General features: G+C 43.1%; 1 protein-coding gene across 2 annotated transcripts in view; it reads right to left on the bottom strand.

Moving 5' to 3' along the window:
* Positions 1–652: 652 nt before the first annotated feature.
* DLGAP1 (DLG associated protein 1) overlaps positions 653–23,555 on the bottom strand; it is a 429,880-nt gene continuing 406,977 nt past the window's right edge. For both annotated transcript variants that reach the window (XM_056333020.1, XM_056333021.1), the window contains 4 exons: positions 16,718–17,136; positions 7,390–7,481; positions 4,819–4,971; positions 653–1,928 (listed from right to left, as the gene is read on the bottom strand). In XM_056333020.1, the coding sequence (XP_056188995.1) occupies positions 1,719–1,928; positions 4,819–4,971; positions 7,390–7,481; positions 16,718–17,136 (874 nt within the window). In that variant the 3' untranslated portion in view covers positions 653–1,718. The remainder of the gene's footprint in view (positions 1,929–4,818; positions 4,972–7,389; positions 7,482–16,717; positions 17,137–23,555) is intronic.

The following is a 23,555-nucleotide window of genomic DNA, read 5'->3' on the forward strand; positions in this document are numbered from 1 at the left end:
ACACAGACACACACACATGCACGCACGCACGCAACTTGCTTCCAGCAACATGCCTGACACAGCTTTCCTAATGTTGGCACAAGAGATTCCGGTAGCAGTGTGGTCAGCATCGTTCCTCATCAGACGAGCTGGAGGACAAGCTCCTGCCTCAGCCAGGGGGTGGCTGGGGGGGACAGACACGCAGGGTCTGACCTCTCAGGCTCCTCTCCAGCTCTATTGTCTGCCATTTCCCCCCACTATTAGTAAGCTACTTGGGATGCATATTTTTCATGATTGCAAAACAATGGCAGAAGCCAGGGTAGGAAGGCTTGTTGTGAAAAAAATTAAGTTCATATTGATCCCATAACTTGTGAAAAATACTTTATTGTTCTTGTTCAAATGGGTATTCTGTACTATTAAGAAGAGGCTGAATTAGAAACTTACTCCTAGATACAGACTGTTTGGTGATAAACAGTCTGAACTGTAGCATATAACTGGCTGTGGATAAAGCACAGTAAGCCTGGCCTGGAAAAGCATCAGCAGCTCCATGTACAGCATTTTGCCTACAGGTGTCCGTGTGTGACTACGTGGACGTATGAGATCAGATGGTCCCACCGAGATTAAGACATCAACAAAACCAAGCTTTTTTTTCTTTTTTCTTTTTTTTTTTTTAAACCAATATAATCCATACAATACAATACAAGAGGAATTGACAATACAGTACAATTTTAAAAATTCTTAACACTTGGACAAGAAAATCCTTCTTTTATATTATCTCTTCAACTGTCATAGCTTCTTATCTCCTTCCTTTTCACTCTTTTATTGCCTTTCAAAATAGATTATTTCCCTGGAAGATCGAATTTACAATCTTCTGCTGATTGAAATGTTTAAGTAGTGATTGATGAAATAAAAATGAGGCAGTTTGTGCAGCTGTGAGTGTGCAGGTATCTTTCACAGGATCTTTTATATCCCTTGCCATCTCACCTGTGGGATATACTTCCACTTTTTCACCTCCCAGAGCTGTGTTTTATTTCTCCCCCCCTCCCCACTCCCACCCCAGCCCCCTCCCCTTGTGTGACTCCTTAAATTCAGGTGAGAAGGTGTGATTCGGAGGTTTAGAATAAAGTGCGCCATCTGCTTTAAAAAAAAACAGTAATAAAAAGAAGGGAATCTGAGTCATAGCTCCTTTCATCTTTTGTGAGGAAGACGGCAGAGTCTGAAAGGATCACCCTGCATGACTGAAATTTCCAAAGTCCCCTACAGTTTGATATTGCTGTACACCGAGTAACAGACTAGCTTTAGGTTAACTAAAGATCATGAGTAAGTTAAACGGAGCATCTACTGTACAGGTGTGTGGGTGCGTGGAAGTCTGAGCGCTGCATTTATTTGTTTCAAACAGAAAAAAAAAATGGATCGTACTCGTTTACATGAGGCAAAGTGGTAGTAGCATCAGTACATGTGACAAAGCATCATGATGACATGGGCGAACCTTCAGAAAGGAAGGGTGATTAGAGGACATCTCTCGGAGGACCGACAACTACGCCACGGCAGTGAAGTTCACTGGGAGCATCGGGGCGGCTGCGTACAGAGAGAGGGGGCAGGGAGAGGAGGGGAGAGAAAGCGAGAGAGAGAGGAGGAGGAGGTACAAATACTCCATGGTGACCTTGAGCAGGAGCCTAGAGGGGCAGATTATACATGAGGCTTGTCTTGCCAGAGAGTGTCCTCCCGGTTGGATCCCTTCATAGCCTGGTCTGGGCTTCGGGGATGTATATCTCAATGCTTTCGGCGCTCTCGGTAGCTGAGTTCTGGCGGACCGATGCAGCGCGCTTGGCAGCCATCAGCCGTTTCCGGGCCTCTTGACGCTGCGAGCTTTCCAGAGAGCGTTCTCGTATGAGTGGCACCTGACCTTTCGATGGCTTCTTTGGCACTGGAGGAGGGACCCTTCTCTCCTGATCAAAGCAGAAGGTTAATGGCATTATACAGCTTCTCAGGGAAAGATGGGAAAAACTAGGATACGTCAGTAGTTAGAACACACATTTTACCTAAGGTTTGTTAGCTCTTATCTGCCTTTCTGTCTTCAGTGAACTGGCTTTTGTGCTCAAGGGTTCATAAACACAGAGCAAGGGCAAAGGGGAGGGGAGGGCCGGCCGCAGTGCTACTTCTCCGCAGGGACGGTGCGTTAAATGCCCGGCGCTGCCAGGGCTGAAGCCCCCACTGCTAACCGCTTAGTGCGGCTCCCTGGGGTGGGGGCGATCCAGGCGTCTCCTCCTGGTGTCAGGGACTAGAAAGGAGAGCATCTCGGACGCAGCCTCCTGCTGCCAGCGCAGTCGTGTGCAGCTGGGGAGCGAATGTCGCTCTTGGCAGAGGAACTTTTGAGACCTCCGACTCCTGGGCCACCCTCTTCTATACGTGTATAATGCTAGGCACTCGTGCAACACGGAGATACCGTGGCTTTGGCATTCCCAGATGCAGATGGGAACTAGCTGCCTGCAGCTGGTGCGTCAGAATAAATATTTTTTAAAACCACCATATATTTATGTATATATTTTGTAGTGGCTTAATGACTGCTCAAAAATCCCACACTTTCGGTCTCACTGTGCAAGCTCGTAAACTCTAGCCTCCTGTTAAATAGGAATGACAAGCTAAATCAGCTAGAAATAGAAAAAAACTGGTAGGGAAAACTTAAAACTCATTAAGAGAACATGCATTAATCATGACAGTGGCAGCTAGCTCCAGATACGCGATCAACAAGGAGGACTTTTATGTATATCCTGGTGCATGTACACACACACACACACACACACACAAAACCAACAAAAAACCCCCTCAGAGAGGGATCTCTCCCGAAAAAGAAAAGTGTATTCAGGTCTGAATTTCAGGCGGCCACAAAGACTTTGTCAAGTTAATTAGATTGTCTTTTAAGTTACATCCCCTTCCAACTGTGAACACGGTCTCTGAGCGAAGGGATTTTATCACACTACAAAGGTCCCATTCTGCCCTTTCGTTTTCTTTCATGCTGCTCACAACAGCTTCCATGGCTCGAAATATAAAGGTGCTTAGTTACACTTATTCATACTTCGCTTTTTCTCTCCATCCAAGGATTAATCTATGCTGCTTACAAAGGGCCCAGTGGCAAAGGTCAAAGGCAACTGCAAATATCAATTCCACAGAAAGTTTTTTTCTTCTTTTTTTTTTTTTTTTTACCCTTTTTAAGAAAGGAGATCATCTGTTCCATCTAAAATCATAGACAAATACTGTTGAAACAGGAACACAGTCAGTGTAATTCTTTACAATCTTTACCTTCCTACTGTAGGTCCCTTTCTTCAGCACTACTTAAGTTCCTTTAACCCGTTATAGTCTTCTTTTTGTTGGAAACTCTTTGAAATGTTTTTCAGAAGCAAAGAAAAGGCACATTTTTTTGTAAAGAAAGCTGTCATTTCTTATTGATGCAATTGCAAACACTCGGCCTACCCGCTTTACTGTAAAAGCTAATGAAAGACCATATACCAGCATTTGTGTGCATGCATGTTTGACAGTTTTAACTTCCTTTTCTGACAGATACTGAAAAAAAAAAGAAGATAAGAAAATGACTTGCCTTCAGTACCTTGGGCTAGGAAAACACATTCCCATTCATTCCCCTACAAAACACACTAGGTGTGCACAAATGGTGTGAACATGGCACTCCTAAGTCAGGAATGAGTATTTAGTCTTGATCGGAGGAGGAGGGAGAGTGCTACCAGCACTGCCTTTGCAAGCTTCCTGCTGCAAGATTAATGGGGTTTGATATTATTATGGTTATTTGTCCAGAAGAAAACACCGCTTTGGTCATCAGCAGCCAGCTGACCGTAAGTTGGGGCAGCCCAGACTCCTGTCTGAGCCACTGTCCCTGTAAGTCACATTCCCCCTCCTTCTGGTTACCCTACCTGTTGGCTGTATTCATTGCTCTCAGACCAGCCACAGTGGAAATTCAGCCATCAAATTACATACCTATTGGAGCGCAACATTAGACCGTTGATTCCTCTAGGAATGGGTCTGTCTTTTAAGGATTTTCTGAAACATTTGTGTATTTTGGCTCACCCAAGTGCTGTTTGTCTTGATGCGGATAGTGAGGAGAAAAATAAGGCAATGGTGCCAAATGAGAATGGAAAGTGAAATGTGGCTCACACTTGGAGATGTGGTAGTTTTTCATGGTGACAGAAGAAGACTACATTTAAAAGAAAAGACCAAAGCTCCAGATGATTTTTATGCTACCTTGGGTAAACAACACTACCAGCAAAGTGAACCTGTTTATGAAATCACCCATTTAAAAAAACCCAAAATAAATAAAAAACAAACAAATGGACAAAAAAAAAAAAGTAGTTCTTTCATGTAACATTTTGGAAGGCATATTTTTGATATTGCTCTGTTTGTAATCTGGTTACCAAAGTCAGCAATTATTACAGTGCTTCCCTAGTTTTTTCAGTAACACAACCTAGAACTCTTGCTATATGCAATAATATGAACCGTAAATGTGATTTATTTAATTTAAAGAATCAATATATAAGGCAGTTCCTTCCAACGATTGATCGTCTAATATGATTAAATGTAAAGCTTAACAAGGTACCACATTCCCATTATCCGTTTCACAAAGACAGATTTGGTTTAAAAATATGCCTGAAACATATTACAGATAATATCCCAGATGATTATTATGTAAACATTGTTATTACAATGAAATTAATTTGATATAAGCTTCATTTCACATTTTTAACGTCAACGCTGTAACACAGAGGCCTATTTAATCTGTCCAGTATTTGTGCAGGGTTTTAAATGAAGCATACAAAATCTACAATGTTCTACCTTCTTGTCATGAGGATCCATCTGTTTCCAATTATTGGCCTTTAACTGATGAAGTTCATCAAATTTCATACTAATATTTTCTATGGACAACTGCAGCATATCCCAAAACCCTGCTAAATCCTGGGAGGTCGGCCGTGGATGTGCATTAGGATTCTGTGCAACAGAAGAAAAAAACATGTTGGCTTTAGTACCTCTTAATGTAAAGCATTTGTACAAATGGTTACAAATCTTGCTAACAAAGCAGTTTCAGCAGACCCAAGCAATCAGTGAGGTGCAGAGAGAAGCGGAGCACTACTTGCTGGCGGGTCTTTTTCTGCTGAGTATGGCTTGGTGTTGAGCTGCTGTGCCCCTGCAAGTCCCCACACACGGAAGGCAGCAGCTGCCCCACCCCGGACCACAGGGCAAAGGCACATGGCAGATCCCCTGTGGCAGGATCTGCCTGGGAATGTTTCAGGGCACAACTGGTGATATCCTAACTGCGCTGAAATTAATCACCAGCCTCCTCTTCACTTCCATGAGGAAGGATTCCCTGCCATGTTCACACTTGTAAAAGACTGATACATGTGCAAACGTACATTTGCTGCCTGTGCAAACAGTGATATGACAATGCGTGAATGCTTTTTCCATATTGTGAGAACCTAAGGTCTACAAAAATACACCATTTCAAGTAAAATTGCCTGTTACACACCTCAGGCCAATTTTTTCGTATTTTTTTGACAAGAATAACCTCTGCAGGGTGAAAAGCTCAGAAGAGAACATGCAGAAACACAGTAGTCCCATTTTTACAGATGGATTTTTGGGAAGAGTGAGACTGGGACCCAGGTGGGGAGCATTGCTTTGTGTGTGAAAACTCAGTCCAGTTCATTAGCTTGAGAGTATTTCTCAGAAGAGCACACCTGGACCATTAGCATCTCCAGTGCAGCATGAGCCAGACGCTGAGAGGTCCTGTGCTGTCTTCGGTCCCTTTAGTGCAAGCCAGCTCTGAACATTTTCTGCATGCAGTGGACATACATGAAATGGTCCCTGCTCCGCTGGCAAAGTTTGCATGAGGGAAAGCTTTCTGTATGGTGTGTCTCTATAAGTTGTTTTCCAACTGAAACTCTTCAAATAAAATGAGATGTTGCATACACTCACTTCAAGTATGTTTTTCCATAAATGCTGAGGAGTACCTACACCAATCTGAGTCAGCAAGGTTTCATGGGTGCTGTGGCCTCATGAGATTACATTGATATATTATTAATAATTCATAGATAAAAAATTATTAAAACCTTGCATGTTGTTTTACATGGCTCAAGTTTTAAGTTTTCTCCCTCACCAGAAGCAATAAACCCAGGAGTCAGTTGCTTGCCTTACAAAATTTCTAAGTATTTGTTGTTTTCACAGATCACTTGACAGATCATTTTGACAGGATGGTTATACCACCAAAGGAGCAGTTACTGAAAACAATATAGCATATATTTTTAGATTCCTAAGGAGACCAGAGATTACACTTGAATTCCTGTTTTTTCAGTGCTTGACACTAGCAGGTTGCCCAGTTTCAGGCCTTTATTTACAAAGACGTGCAACAAGAATGCTGTTTCAATTTTTATGTCAAGAGTAGGAAGGCTTATTCAGGCAGAGCCAATTTCTGTTGCATTTGTCCACTGAGGCAGATTCTGGTTTGGGGCTTGATTTCCAGAGGTGCATTAACTGGAGTGGAAACTGATCACCCCACTCTGGTGAGTATCACAGGGTTTGATTTCCTTTCCCTGTTCTGTGTTGACAGAGCATAATGCTCTGAGCTTTTGGGACTTCTAGGAATTTATGCCAACATTGGCAATTAAATGTATCTACTCTGCAAAGATGAATTGTTAATTAAAAAGTCTGAACTTTTTTGTAAGTTAAGTGCTGGCATTTTTGAGAATACTGCTTTAGATATGTGATGTGAAATGTATTTTCATTTATTAACTGAAATCTTGTTCTGATTCTACTATTACTAACAGCATAAAAATAGCAAATAATAATACTAATCGTGGTAGCACAGACCAATTACATACAGTAATAATAATGATAACGTATTGGCTCTTTTCCTCTTTGCCCTTTTAGCACTTGAAAATTATTTTTCTCTCTTTCACTATTGAGGTTGTGTAACATGAAGCACAGACTTTCAGTGTCTTGATTGCCTGGTATTTCTGTCTTAATACCGGCAGCATTGGGATTACATGGGAAAGCCCCACTAATGAGACTTCTGGTCCACCCTGAAAGACCTTAAGGTCTTTTACCCAAACATCCCTGTGCCTGTGCAAACTGAACTCAGAGGTCAAGGGACAGATCCTTACTCCTCTGAAGTCAGTAGCAAAGCCTCAGCGGTATTTCACTCAAAGCGTTTTGCCTGTGGTTATTTTCAGGCTCTCAAGCTGTTGTGAAACTCATGCTGACTCTGCCAAGTTTCACAGAGTTACTCCTAAATTCATATCAAGGCCTCTACTGGAAAAACTACCATGTTAGTCAAAAAAGCCATCTAGTTTAGGTGTTATTATTCACAGGCTTAGTAAAAGGCACACCACAGTGTCTAGCAGAAAAGTTACATACCAGGTTTTCCTCGCAAAGTTCTCTGAACTGGTAAAATTTCTGGGCCATGAGAAGCTGGGCACTGCCCACTGCAGTTCGAATTTTTCCTAGAACTGAGAGAAAAACAAACGTAAGACACGATACTTTGTTGCGGGCAACCAAAAGCCTATAAAAGAGGGGAGAAAGGTGCACAGCAGTCAGCTCTGGCTTTCATAAAGCATGCTATCTTTCAGTCATGGATTAGAGAGAGGCTGATAAATCTAAGACCAGATCTACACTATGCAAAAATACTAATCTGTTGCTTCATCTTACCCTCATCCCCCAGTGAGACCAGTTGTAATGAGCAAAAAGCACTTCCATGGCAATATAAACATGGCTAATCAAAAGCCTTTACAACCTGTACAGAAAGCATACCAGAGGTGACACCTCTCATCATCACTGTGACCCAGGCTTAGGCTTTGACTACAAACCCAGCTCCGTGCACAAGGACATGCATCTTTCAAACCCTGAGATGCCTTCTACACTGTTTGGAAAACACCCTACCTACCAGCATTTCTGCCACCTCGCTTAGCAACTCAGCACCTTATTTTCAGGTTTAGCTGAGTGTTGCTTAAACAGAGCCTGGGAAAGGGAATGGTGATTTTAATCCACGCCAATGAATCTCATTTGGACCCTCTGGGTATTTTCCGTGAGCACAATCTGAGATAGCTTCTGCCTTTGAATCCAGATACACAGGCATTCTTCAGGGAGCAATCACACCCTGGCCTTTCCTCCTTGCTGGTGACCTGGAGGGAGGTGTCAGTCCTAGCCCAGCTCCTGCGCTGTCTGGGGACTCCTTTGTACAGACAGCTGGGTGCTTATGGTCTTTTTGGACTGAGTGCTGTGAAGGACTGCAGTGAACCAGAAGACAGCCCGTAGTAAATGCCTCTGAACAAAACAGGCACTCGTACTGTTTTGGTTGCATTCAACCTCACTGAAACAGTGGGGTTTTACTGCTGCAAGGGGTAGTCGGGGATACACCACCCAAGACACAGGCTGGTGTATTCAGAGACCTGCATTTCCCTGGGGCTTTGCCGAATTCTGGTCCAGTGGGAGCATGTGCGTGCACATGTGTGTATGTGAATAAAGAAGCAAGCGCGCAGAAACAGAGCAGAAAGACAGACATGGCCTCAACTGGCAGTGGGACAGTCAACCCAGGAAAACGAGTGTGATTTTGGGGCCTGCTTATTGAAAAAAAATCGATGCTGTGAGCAACAAAGTGGCTACCGGGTTGTTTCAATACTCAGGAGACTTTCAATACTCAGGAAAAACAACAACAACAACAATGCTATATGCACTGTCTTTAAATAAATGGGTTGGCTTCACAGATGTATCTGGCTCCATCATTAATTTTTCCTCTCCGCTGAAGCAACTTATTATCCCCCAATTCTCTGGTTAAATATTGATTTAAAAACTAATCTAAATTAATTTTAAAATTACCACTTCATTAATGAAAAACATTAATATCAGCCACTGTGTCACAATTTTTGCTGCTATTTCTACTTATAGATATTTGTCCTAGCCATCAAATAAACAGTGACTCTTCCATGACAAATTTACTGTCTGGATACATGAGGCAGGTGAGGGAGGAACATGAAAAACAGAGACAGGAAGTGGCCTCCTCAAGATGAGTGAGTTGTTGGCAGAACCTAGAGGAGATACTAGCTGCCATCCTCTGTACCATCCCTGGGCACGGTCACTTTTTGTATAAAACCTAACACAAAGTTAGCAGAGCTGCACTGGGAAAATACTGGTAAGTAAGAAAAAACAGATAAATACATAAATAAATAAATGCAACTTTGCTATAATCCCTTCTGACAACATTTTTAAGGTCTCACAGTCCCGTGACTGGCTGCAGTGCATGTCAGCAGCTTGCGACCAGAATGCCATCATGCGGTGCTTGGTAAGAGAAAGGCCTCTCTAAGGGATTTACTTCTGTAGCCACCGCTAAGCTGACTGGCACAAACACTCATGATGAACTGAAACCAGACGCACAGTAGTATGAAATCTGTGCTCTGCTCCTTCAAGGCAAGTGGCTTTTCCTTCAGCAGCCTTAAAGCTCCCTCCTTAAGGCTGCTGAAGAAAAAGTGGGATGTGGAGTTAATTTATACTTCAGATGTACAAAGGGGGGGGGGGGGGGGGGAAGAGGAGGGAAGAGAGGGTCTTTTCACATTTTTTTTCAGAAACTATAGGAGAGAGCTCTGTGAACACACACAGAGCCCAGACTTTCATTTTGTTCCCAGAACTCAGCTCAGGACTGCCAGGAAATAGCCGTGAGCTGGAAGATTCACTAAGCAGAATATTTTCAACATATTGCGCAGGGAGTTTTGCACACAACTCTCATTATTGTTAGCAAGGCTTGCGTGTCTAATTCTATGCGCACAGTGCTGAAAATGGACCCCTTGGTGTGTCTAGTCATTTATGCAACCCAATATGCAAACCACTCAACTGAAAGGACTTTTCAATAGTAGGAGGAGCTACTCCGGGAGCTTTCATGTGGTTCCCATTGTTATGAAAACTCTTCCCACTGAGTATATTTGGGAACAGCTGCCTCATCTGGAGCTTGGCTACTCTGATGCTTCCGAAGACTTGAGAAGGGGAGGAAAAACAGTTTCTCGACTTCTCGGGACAAAAAAAAAAAAAAAAAAAAGGAGGGCTCTTTGTGGAAAGCTGCACCATCTGAGTTGGAAATCACATCCCAAGTACGAAGAAATGTAAATACACCTTGTTGGTGATGGATGGAAATGTGCCCCTTTCTTTGAGGGAAGAAGAGCTTAATATTCAGAGACCTCAGCAGAGGGAAAAGGAAGTCCTTGTCCTTGGCTGCCTAGCGACTGGCTATTTGCCTAAAAACCATCATCCCAGCTGACGGTGGGATGCATGCTGATGCTGTTCTCTATTGTTGCCACTTCTGCTGTAGCTGCGGCTGTATCTAGTCAAGTGTCACTGATTCCTCGCCCCTCAAAAGCAAGCGGTCTGTTAATGTGCAACCCGTCAACAACCAACTCTGTCACGGAAGTTAGCGAGGAAAAAAAAAAAAAAAAAAAGACAAAGCATGCAAAGGACTGAAAGGAATCTCTCCAGAAGGCACAAAGCCTTATCAATAGCCTGAGTTTTGTTTCCAAACACACGTTGCTTTTAGTGTTTCAAGTGCTCATTTCGCTTACTCAGTCAAAACTTCCAGTGCCAAAGAGAAAAGCCAAGGTGTAGTAAAAAACCCAAAATGTAAAAATAGATCGGTACTTTCTTAGGAGGAAATCCTGTGAGGTTTGAAGCCAGATACCAAGAAAATAAATTGAATTGCAAAGATAATACTCAAAACACATCAGAAAAGAAGCAGAGCAATCTTTAAGAGCAAGGGAGATGTGGTACAGGAGAAAAACATAAACATTCAAATTGATGTGTTCAGCTAGTAGGATAAAAAAAAAGTATATAAAAACAAGAAACCACAAAAAACCCAACCCATCAAGATGCAATCATAATGGATTTAAGCACCTATATAATGTTATTCATGTCTGCTTACTATTCCATACAGGGTTATACAGCACACTTAGCACTGTCTGAATGCCTTCCAGTAATGCATTAAGCAACGTTATTAACATCCATCATATGCTTTGCTGTCACCGCTTCCCTAGGGAGAGAAGTGTGTGTACTGCAGTGTTTTGTTTTTTATAGTTTGAAATTTTCCTCCTTCCCCCCCACCCCCCCCCCCACCCCCCCTCCTTGCTTTGACCTCTCTTCCTTGTAAATCCAGTTGTCTCCTGTGACAACTTTTCAGAAATAGACAGTTATGTCTATTCTGGAAGAACTGTTTCAGTATAGGTATTTTGATAAAATCCAGCTATTGTGGGGTGCCTCATCACTATTATTGTTCTTGACTAGGGGTTGCAGAGTGTTGTTCGAGGATAGATGCATGCCAGTGAATTTCCTTGTGTCTCTAAACCCCCAACCTGTTCTCCTTTTAAAAAGTTCTTAAATATAGACTTAGACTACATGCTGTTCAAGCAGTAAGTTCTTGATTCTCTTGGTTCTCAGAACTGCATAGGACCTACTCTGGGATTGTAGAGCTCTGTGTATCTCCTCCCTCCAAGTCTTCATGGAAAAAGAAAGAACAAAAAAACTGCAAACACAAGCAAAAAGATGGTTATATTGTGATCTGCTCTACCTTGGAAGGAGACTGTGTGTGTAACAAGGATAACAAAATACAAGAAAATAAAAACAAAAAACACCTGAAGTGATGTGAAAAGTCATCACATAGAAGCTACTGGTGTTTTGAGGAGTGGCAGCATTATGTGGCCTTAAAACATCAGCTGATCTCTGCATTTAAACGCTGATAGCCCCCAAAATCTCACAAGTGACAAAGGAGGCACTTTAGGACTGTGACTATCAAATGCCCTTAGTGTGAAAACACCTGGCTGGTAGATGTAGACAGTGTGCAAGCTAGGGAACAGAAAACCAGGGACTTGCTCATTGCCCCAGGAGCAAGTGGCAGGAACAATAGCTGAAATTACAGGGACACAGCCTGACATTTGTGTTGCAGATGTTGGCTGGCACTATGCATATGAAGCAATCTGGCCATAGAGCCGTCACAATCCATTTCCAAGCCAGGATGGACCAGCATTTTAGCCTATTCATGTTGACAGACCTACATTTAAATAATGCCAAGCATGACAAAAGCCAGGAAATTCAGAGTTAAAGCTACTGCTCAGGTTTTAAGCTCGGCTATTAAGGAGAAAACAGCCAAATGTGCAAACTATTGAAGGAGAAGTTCCTTGCTTTGAGTCATATGTACTTATAGGAGTGATCTCACTGAAATTAATAGGGCTGTCTGCATGAGTAAACGCTGTTCACTGGGAGTAAAGCAGTTTCCATGTGTTCTCTGACTTACTTGGCTTTTATTAGCACACTTCATGTTTTTTCCCTCACTAGATTGTTTCATTGCTTGCGGATTTTTCTTTTTAACTTGCTAGACTTTGGACATTGGCAGGGCTTCCAGCCAGGAGCTGGCTTTCCTTGGAGAAACCCATGTGTACGGAGAAGTCCCTTCTGGAGAGAAAGGAAAACCAGGACAAGAAAAGGCTAAATCGGGCATACAGCCAGAGGCATGTAGCCAGGGAGATTCCAGCAGGACTCGGCTACACGTCAGGCTGGTGACTGTCCCTCTGCAAGGCTGCATCAGCCTGCTGCAGGTTGAAGCTGCCTCGCTTCTTGGAGCAGCAGGGACCAGGACAGCTTGGGGGAGTCCTGCAGAGGTCTGGCAAATGGGTTTCCTTGTTCATGGCCAAGAGTGAACTCATGGGTCTCCTTCTGCCATGCACAACTATTACAAAAAATCTATTTTTTCCTTAACTTTATTCTCTTGTGTCTAGCCTTCACTCTTAAGTTTTCCTTTTAAACAATCAAAACAAACCAAAACAGCAAAAAGTGTGCAAGCATTACATAATTTGCCAGAACTGGCTGAATTTGCAGAGGTTCTGGTCCTAAGCAGCGAGGTTACTGAAGATTTGAGGTCAGCCTTTGTTCGCAGACTAGCCCAGAGGAGTATAATATACACACAAGACAGTTATAATGACATGTCTTGTCACAACCTTGGTTTTCTGTTTTAGTTTTCACTTGATTGGCCTGACTTGTCTCACCACTAAATCCACATTACACCTGACTTGTGGTGAATCAGGCCCACTGTTCGCTTCTGATGGTTATCTTTGCATGGAAGCCACATTACAATGCCCTGTCAGAGAGACCCATTTCTGAAGGGGAGGGGCAAAATGAAGCCCTCTGGTTCTTCCAGAAAGGTTAACGCCCCCTGTGAAATAAAAGCAACAGCAAAAACTCCAGCAAAAGCCAGGCCAAGGCTGTAGGTGTATGTTCCCATGCTCATCGCTGCTGGGAAAAAAAGTGGGCAGAGGCTGCTCGCTAGCAGCCCTGCGTGGGGAGCCAGGCCTGCTAATCCTGTGTGTAAATGGTTGCTCCAGAGTCCTGAGCCAAAAGGCACCAGCGTCTGCGGTGAGGCTCTGGCTGTATGAAGTTTTGCAGGGGAGAGGTAGGAGGAGAGAGCAGAGGGTTGAGAGAAAACAAACAAAAAAAGTAAACAATTGATTTCACCTGAGGCCTGCTCCAAAGTGTCAATCAATTCTCACAAGGTGTTTAGCCTCATATGTCTAACATCTATTTTTTTTATGAGCACCCTGGAGTTTGTAGCCAATGTCTCTGTAACAGGAAACCATACCAGGTATCCCAGCTTAAGTGTGAGTGGTATTCATCTGCCTGTTATGCATGCCACAGCTTTATCAGAAAATTATTTCAGATAAAACCAGAATATACTATACAATAAATAATTCATGGCGGAAGGGGAGCCACATTTCTCTCTATATTGGCATTTCATCGTGCAGCCACTGAACCACAGCTTGTTTTTATACACAGCAGCAGACTCCATTTCCCAGCTAGAAACATTCAATCCCATCTGGTAGATTCATTCCCAGCTAGATAATACCCAACGTATCTATGTAACATACAAGCTACTGTCAAACAGCAGTGAGCCGTCTCCCCGAGACAGCTGTTTCGCACAAGGGCCGCATTGTCTGGAGGAAGCGTGGATCGTTTTACGCGGAGCGCCGGGGGGACGAGCCCTGTGTCAGCTGCCATGGCATCGAGAAAACCTCGCTCATCACACGTTCTCGTTATTTTGTTATCTGGCCAAACACACGCTGGGGATGTCAGGTTGAAAACAAAGGATGCATTCCCTGCTCTAGTTATATTTCATTAGGAAAACCAAAGCAAACACACCTCTTCTGCTCCTTTCCTCCCTCCCCCCAAAGTTTATAGATGTATGAAAAAGACATATTTCGGGGCAGGGTTTGTAACAGCCACGCTTTTGTTTCTGGCGCTGCTGAGTGGGCAGACTGGCCCCGGCCATATGCTTTTCCTTGGCACCAGGTAGAGTGTGGCATGCTGAGCTGCAGCAGAAAGCTGTGTGCTGCCTCTGCGGGAGGCAGCTGCCACGTGCCAGAGTGGCTGATGGTGTCACACTGAAATCAGTACCTCACCAGTGACCACAAAACCCAGGTGACCCCTTTCCTCCTCCTGTTTCCAGCAATCATGAAAAGTGCTGGTCAGAAAGATGAAGAGGAGGGATTATCCACCAAACACATGCCATTTGCGCTGTAAGGAGGCACTGGGAACAGCCAGCCTAACCACTCCTTTATTTCCCCACAACTGACTTCTCTCACTGATTGCTCAATGAAGAGCCCTTTAAAACTATCATATATCAAAGACATCAAGACACTGAGACAAAGTTCTGTACACGGATATGCATGTTCTGCATGCATCAGCCTTGTCAAATTTCACTTCATGTTCTTTTCCCAAGGCAAATACATACTTTGGTGCACAAATAAAATAGTTCTATGTTTTTCTATTATCAGTTCACAGAATCATAGAATCACAGAATGGTTTGGGTCAGAAGGGACCTTTAAAGATCATCTGGTCCAACCCTCTTGCCATGGGCAGAGATATCTTTCACTAGACCATGTTGCTCAAAGCTCTGCCCATCCTGGCCTTTGCCACTTCCAGGAGTGGACGTCCACAACTTCTCTGGGCAACCTGTTCCAGGATCTCACCACCTTCATCATAGAAAATGTCTTCCTTATGTACAATCTAAGCTGTTGCAACAAAAAGAAAGCAAGTGGGTTTTGTGGCTTGGACTTACAAAAAATGTTGCATATTTACTATTTGTTCTGTGTGCACACTTCTTTTTCAATCAAAATCTCTTAGTTTGTGGGGCTTCTTTATTACATACTAACAACAGAAAACCTTTGTATTGTTCAAAGAGGTTTTTGAATGTATTGATGATGTAAATTAAAAATGCAGTTCAAATACTCTAAAACTTGGGGAACCTGAATTGGCTTTAAAGGCTAATCCTTCTCTATTTTTCCCTCAGAAAAAAATGTTAGCCTATTATATAAAATAAACTTTGTAGAAATAGAAAATCTTAACATACCTTAAGGTTATCTCATACTTTCCATTAGAAGTCACTTTGCAGTTGCTTACAATAGTGTCTAACTTTAACTATCTAGATCAAACTTCTCTATGGGTATTTCTCCCATTGGGTTGAATGGAAAGTTCCAGCAGAAACAGCTTATGCACTTCTAAGAATTAATTTTATTTTTTTTTGCCAGTGTTAAGTCCTTTCTTTCCATAAATCAAAATCTACACATCTCAAAGGAATTCTAGCACCTTCCTTCTTGAAAGGAAGGGTTAGAAATTTGAAAGAAGCAAACCTAGAGCTGAAGTAGTAGTCCTTGCTTTGGTAGGCGCTAATTTGGGGGTTGGAAAAGGGTTATTTGTACATCCAGGAAAATATACTTAGGTGTGCCTCAATGCTACAATGTTGAACTCCCTATATGCAGCTGCTCCTTAGCGTTTTCTAGAAACTCCCTGCTAGAATTTGAAAAAGCTTAATTCACAAGGGGCGTGCTCTTAACTTTACAGGCTTACCTATGTCCAAAAGTTGACAGCTATCAATAGTACTGCTCCTTGTAATGGAAGTAAGTGGAAAAAACTTCCATTTTTACTAGTAGAAAAAATTCTTGACAGGGAGTCACATGCTCAGCAATTCTTCCCTAATTAGAGTGAACGAATGAGATGTGAGCTACCCAGCCCTTCTTACTAATGAAGGCTTACTAGACATTCCCCTTGCCTTACAGGTGGGGTAATACTTCTGGCAGCAGTGACAACTGAGGTGGAGTTTGCATGTATGTGTTTTTTATCACAGAATATGGAAAACTTGTTTTACTGGGAAGATCAAAGAGGAATGAGAACTGCAAGGAAGATGAAGGGAGGCTGGAGAGGGGAAGAGAGGGAGAACAACTTGGAAACACAACTGAAGTCTCAGTTGGAAGAAGTGCCTGAATACTCTGATGCCAATCACCATCTAAAAGGGCAACTAAAATATGAATTTAATGAAAAGCAACTAGAATCTTTTTAATTATGTTCTAAGGTTATGAGAAGTGATTTCAAATGGAAGAGTTAAGAAACATTAATACTACAAGATCCCTAACCACACTCTCCTAATTATCCATTGAACTATGCAATCCCAAAAGCTAATACCTCTGGAGTTTCAAAAGTGCTGAGCATTTGCATTCTCTGTCAACTTTAATAAGGATTATTATATACATACATACAGTCCTTTTGAGAATCACAACCATAGCTTCATTAGCTAAATAAGAAAGGTTATGATACAGAACTCACTGGAGTAAATTTGACCTATATTAAATACTTCTTTGTAGTTGCAATATTATTGTATGCAGTTACTTACTGTCCTCAGGTAAGTTGTTTTCCCGTTCTTCTCTCTCCATTTGTTGGCACCAGCCCTCCATACGATCCCTTTCTGCCTGAAGTAGCTTCAGAAACCAGTGGCCATCTCGTGGGCACACTGACCTTTGAACAGCTTCCAGAGGATCTTCAGTGATAGAGTCAATCCAGGGGTCAGGAGGAGGTAAAATTGATGGATCAAAATCAGTATCAAAGTCATCATCCACTGCACATGCGTGGTAATGGTTTCCTGACCCTTGTATGCTAACAGTAGAGGTGCTTGCATCTCGGGAAAATTGTCGTGATATTTGTCCAGAACACGTATTGTCCTCTTGAGGGTCGATTATTTCAAAATTCTCATGGAAATCCAGGTCTGCTTGCACGGCTGTTGTTACGCTATTAGAACGTGTAAACCTGCGAAAGCTTTGGAGAACACAAACATAAAATGTTTAGAAAGCTTTTTCTAGGTAAGAAAGGACTTACTAAGATTCTGCCAGTCTTTCTAAGACTGGCAGTCATGGTTCTCAGTCTACACTCATGTGCTTTTTGCATACGCTGAAACGATCAGCATAAATTTCTTTTCTCATTGCAAGCTAAAAAACAAAAATCTCTCTTTTTTCCATGCAAGCTTACTGTTTATTGAGGCAAGTACCTCTAACTGTTGTGTGGTTTAACAAAGCCAGAGGCTAGGCCAAGAGACAGCTAATAGTGTCAATAGCTCAGGATTTTAGGTTACCAATTAATGAAATGTTAAAGGGGCTCAATTTTAAGTGGCTTATCTTTCAGTTTTTGAACGTCACCCCCCTGCAATTACACACCTAAACTCATCAGCCACATTTAAAAATCATACACATGAGATTAAGAAGATAGTAATATTAATGAGTCCACTATCTATGTAATGTTATACATTCCATTTATAAAGAAGGTAAGTATTTTCAACCCAGATAAGTATTTTGTAATGCTTCTTCATAATTACTCTTTATAATTATGTGCCTGCTAATACCACTGCTCTCTCTCACAATTTTAGTGCTCATTCCCAGTGTTCAGACATTTTGTTTTTCACATTCAACCTTCAGTTTCAAAATGGTCTTCTCTTTTTCACCAAAGCTAGAACTCTCAGTTGTTGTCTATGTTACCCTCACCGTGATGGCTGCTACCCTGTAGGTAGCTTCCTCTTGCATTGCATAGTTTCCTTGTGTTGGAGCCTCTGAGGGCAGAGAGCAAACCCTGGGGGTAAAAGTGAAAACAGGGGAGAAAGGAAGTTTGGGGCTTTGGGTTTGAGTGGGTTTTCTTTAAATAAACAGCACTCCAAATTCTGCAGTCCAAGGCATCCGAGGTGAAAAGGCTGCTGGAGAAGGAGCAGAGGGAAGTATAAGGAGTAAGAGACACCTAATGCTGTTGCAGGGGGTGGTAGTGAGAGCAGATATGACAAGCAATAAGTTGTGTAGGGAATGAGTGGAAAATCTGCAGGCAAATAGTTACAGAGTCAGGGTAACTCTAGAAACTGATGCACTGAGGAACACCGGAAAACAAGCAAAGCAAACACCTGTCTTGCTCCATGATGATAAAGAAGGTAGAACCATAAAGTAATTAATGTAGACGTTACCTAAATTAGTAATATTTAGGCTTCGGAATTAACATAGTTTTAAACTGAATAGGGACAGATTCTCATCTCTTCTTCTTACTAATCCAGGATGCCTGTGCACTCATGCAGCTGGTAGTTCACTGCTAATTTGTTCATAAACTCACTTTACACTTGAAACCATTGCTAGGACCCATTTCCCTGTGATATTTTGGCTGTTTTGCCCTTACTGGTTCTATCTTTAGTTTGAGCTCAAGCAGCAATGAAAATGCTGAGGAGATAGGGGATCTGGATTTTGGGCACTATTTCTCTCCCTTTCATTTATATTTGACCTTCCACTGAAGCAACAGCTGATTAGACAAGTGTAACTGACAGCAAAACTTTGTCAAGTGTATTTAGCCTGCAGTTGGGGAGGTAGCAAATGGAAGGATGCCGAGGGAGAATTTCATGTCCAGTATACCTGATGCATCTAGGTACCTCAGGAGGAGTGCAGCAGACTTTAAGGAGGGCTGTACCAGGTCCTGTTAATAGAGGAAATTAGTGGCTGTTGATCTGAGGCTTTGAGAGGAGTAGAGCAAAAGCAAAACAGGAGTTGAGAAGGGTTCTCCAATTGAAAAAAAAAAAAAAAAGCGCCATTTCCTCTGTAGAAGAAAGCTCAAATTAACTTCTCAGCCACACTAGTCTCTGGAAAACTTCAATAATATATTGTGTACATATTTTTTTATAATGGCTTAGGGTAAAAATGTGTTAATGTAGTGTCAGCCACTTGCAGTTCTTTTGAAACAGGTGTTGTTAAATGATGCAGAAGTCACAGTTATGCCACTGTAGTTTTGCATGATACGCACCAACAAACTGAAAAATATGGAGAGAGCAGAACTCTTCAGCTCAGTAGTATTTATTCTTTGACAAGCAGAGCAAAGCATTTTGCTACAGTCTGATACATCAGAAAAAATTCAAAAGGGAGGACAAGGATCATTGACTTCCATAGGAGGAAAGACATTTCTTGGTTTAGAAAACAGATGGCTGAGGAGGGGCATAGGAGACCTGTGAAGTCCTCACTGGGTGATGTTTCACCATTTCTCAGAGTGCAAGAACTGTGGGGAGGAAGGCAGCCAGTTGCAAGGCTGAGAGGTCTAAAGATTTACATCTAGTGAAAGGAAGTATTTCTTCACACAATGTGTAATTAAATTGCCACAGGATCCTGGGAAAACCAAAGGTAAAAATAGGTTCAAAGAGAACCTGATCAAATTCACAGGAGATAGGTCCAGGAAGAGCTATTGCACAGATGTCATATCTGGCTTAGGAAGTCCCTGAACAACAGACTGCTAAACTGGGAATGTCTACTGGGAGAGGTAGTGCTTTATATACACCCTTTATACTTTTCCTTTACACACACTCCTTTATAATTTTCCTAAGTGTCTGCTACTGGCCCCTGGCAGAGAAAAGCTGTTAGACTGCTATCAGTGGTTAGAAAGATTTTAGCTTTAGACTGACATTACAATGAAAATCTTTTGGTCCAATCTACCCTAGTTCTTTTTTTAAATTGCTTTAAATTGGCCACCAACCTGATAAATCCCTTATCTGCACTGAAGTGTGTGCATGCATATACACAAACACACAGACACAAAAACATGTGTGCCCACACAGACACATGCTCACACAGGATTTCTTTTCAGTCATTTAGTCAGGGTCCATTGAGAGCCAAGGCATTAGTATGCATTGTACTCTTCCACACCTCCACCTGGAGAGAAAAGCAAATGCCTTAATCCAGGCTCGTTCTTCTCCATGCCCCTACCTCCATGTTACAGCTGCCTTCTGCTTTCCCCAGTGCCCTAGACTCTGATATCCTTCTGTTCCAGGTGACCATTTGTATTTTCAGTTAACACCCTGGCTTTTCAGTGTACACCAGATCCCAAATGTAAAAACATCAGGGTCTACTTGCCAAAAGGATGTATTGCTGGAGGCACTACATTTCAAAGCTTTCAGGAGTGTACTCTTACTGGTTTCAGTATGAGGTAGTACCACCAAAACCACTCTGCTCAACAAATGAAATAGAATAACCTACTTTTTTCTCCCCCTTTGTTTTATCTATATAGTATGCTACAGGCTTGCTCGACAGATTCTTGGCACCAGATAGTGTAACCTATATGTCTTCAAAAGAAAAACAGCTTGGCAATAGAATATAGCATCAGTTGAAAATTAAAAAATACTCTCAAGGAAATGTATGTTGAATGAAATGCAGGAAGGCACCCACTATCTGCCTGCCTCCAGCACATCTATGTAAAATGCCTAATAGATGGTAATTTTAGTCTCTGACATACCTTCCTCACTCACTTCCAGGATGTTTTACTCTTACAAAACACCATTTGTGTCCCACATGCGTCTTTTTTTGTTTTGCTCTGTTAAAATTCTATACTGCAGGACTGCTGCTGAAGCTAATGCCTAAGTTTTCACTATTTCTACATGTACAAAACATTCACAGGTCTACCTAAAACTGCCACGTTTTCATAAATTGCTAGTAATCGTTAAAAACAGAGATTTGCTTCTTCCTCTGTTTTCAGTCTTGGACCTTTTGTACTCATTTGTGCCCTGCAGGCACAAGGTGTAATAATTACAGCTTCAGAGAACTGCAGCAGGTATCTGGCCTAAGGTGCAGAAAGCCATGAAACCTCAGACTGGATAAACCAGTATGGAGAACAACAGCATGATGTGTTTTGAACAGCAACAACAGGGTCACTTGTTAGCTTCGAAGTCTTTTGCTTTCTTTTGAAAAACATGTTTGCATTTGAAGTCAGATAACTTCTTTCTTTCCCCTCAGAAACCCCAAACCCCAGAAAAGAGCTAGGTTTCAAATCAACTGATGCACAGTGAGTCTCACAGGCACTTAGATTAAATTCAGCCTGTCTCACTTTACCTGTTGGCTCTACTCTTTCTCGGTTATGGACTTCTCTGCTAAGGTTGCAGTGACTGTCAGCAGAACAAAACAAACTGCAGGAGTTACCAGGTATGTACCACATCTTCTAATAGCAGGATCTTCAGCCATACATCTTCAAGCTACACGGTCTTGTGTGCTTTTCTCTATCCCTCCCTCTTCTCTCATTCACATAGTCTTTTTTCATCACCAAGAGTCTTAGCAGGGCAACTGTAATCCTTCATGGCAATATTAGAATAGACTGTTTTAGTGGGAAGGTACCTGTAATGATTGTCTAGTTCAACTGCCTGACCAGGCTGAACAAATGAAAGCCTGTTGTTAAGGGCATTGTCCAAATGCCTCTTAAACACTGACAGACTTGGGGCATTGACCACCTCTCCAGGAAGCCTGTTCCAGTGTATGACCACTCTATCAGTAAAGAAATACTTCCTAATGTCCAGTCTGAACCTCCCCTGGTGCAGCTTTGAACCACTCCCACGCATCCTGTCACTGGATCCCAGGGAGAAGAGCTCAGCACCTCCCTCTCCACTTCCCCACCTCAGGAAGCTGTAGAGAGCCATGAGGTCACCCCTCAGCCTCCTCTTCTCCAAGCTAGACAAGCCCAAAGTCCTCAGCCGCTCCTCACAGGACATGCCTTCCAGCCCTTGCGCCAGCTCTGTTGCCCTCCTCTGGACACATTCAGGGACCTTCACATCCTTCTGAAATTGTGGGGCCCAGAACCGCACGCCGTACTCGAGGCGAGGCTGTACCAGTGCTGAACACAGCAGGATGATCACCTCTTGTGACTGGCTGGTTGTGCTGTTTGATGCCCCCCAGGACGCAGTTTGCCCCCTGGGCTGCCCGGGCACCCTGTGACTCACAGCAGCCTGGTGCCGACCAGCACCCCCAGAGCCCTTTCTGCGGGGCTGCTCTCCAGCCACTCCTCCCCCAGTTTATACTGGTGCCCCGTGTTACTCCATCCTGGGTGCAGAACCCAGCATTTGGATTTGTTGCTAGACTTCATCCCATTAATCACTGCCCAATGCTCCCATCTATCCAGATCCCTCTGCAAGGCCTCTTGCCCCTCAAGAGAGTCAGCAGCACCTCCCAGTTTGGTATTGTCAGCAAACTTGCTAATGGTGCATTCAGCTCCTGCATCCAGATCGCTGATAAAGATACTGAACAGAACTGGCCCTAGAACTGAGCCCTGAGGAGCTCCACTGGTGATGGGTTGCCAGCCAGATGTAGCCCCATTCACCACAACCCTTTGAGCTCAGCCTGTCAGCCAGTTCGTCGCCCAGCGCACTGCAGACCCACTCATTTCACAGCTGGACAACTTGTGCAGAAGGATACTGTGAGGGACAGTATTGAAAGCCTTACTAAAATCCAGAAAAACTACATCCACTGCCTGCCCTTCATCCACAAGATGGGTGACCTTGTCAGAGAAGGGTATCAGTTAGACAGGACTTTGTGAATTCATGTTGACTGTGCCTGATGATTGCTTGTCCCTTAAATGCCTTTCAGTAGTACCCAGGATAATCTTCTCCACAATTTTTCGAGGAACTGAGATTAGACCAACAGGTCTGTAGGTTCCTGGGCCTTTTCTCATGCTCTTGTAAACTGGAATAACATTAGCTAGCTTCCAGGCAGCAGAGACTTTCCTAGACTCGAGGACCTTTAGTAGATGATCAAGAGGGGTCCTGCCATAGTATCTGCTAGCTTCCTCAGTATGCTGGGATGACGCCCATCAGGCCCCATGAACTTGGGCTTTTCCTCCCTGTCCTCCACTGCCCTGCTGTACCCCAGATATTCATGGGGTGTGTACTCTGCCCACGCCAGTATGCAAGTAGCACAGCAGCGCAGGGAGGATGTCGTGCTGCAGAGACAATCCTCGGCGAATACACACCCTGTGCTGGCTAGTCTCTCACCAACAGAGTCTGCAGGACACAGAGGACCAAAGCATTCCTGAGGTCTCTCATCCTCATATGAATCTGTTCTGACCTTTGCCTTGTGATGCTTTCTGGGCAGCACTGGGAGGAACGGCTGGAACAGAAGAGGCAACGCTTTGTTGAGACCTAACACACAAGACCAGGTCAGGGCCCTTAGCTTTAAACTGGAAACATTTTTAAGCCTTGCCTTTGAGACCGCCACTCTTCTGCATACCAGCTCGGTCACTTGCAGCCGCATTAGAGTTGTGGAATCATGGAATGGTTTGGGTTGGAAGGGACCTTTAAAGGTCATCTAGTCCAACCCCTCTGCAATGAGCAGGGACATCTGCTAGAACAGGTTGCTCAGAGCCCTGTCCAGCCTGACCCTGAATGTTTCCAAGGATGGGACATCTACCACCTT

This window comes from Falco biarmicus, chromosome 3 (assembly GCF_023638135.1).
Source record: "Falco biarmicus isolate bFalBia1 chromosome 3, bFalBia1.pri, whole genome shotgun sequence".
In the NCBI taxonomy this organism is placed as follows: domain Eukaryota; kingdom Metazoa; phylum Chordata; class Aves; order Falconiformes; family Falconidae; genus Falco; species Falco biarmicus.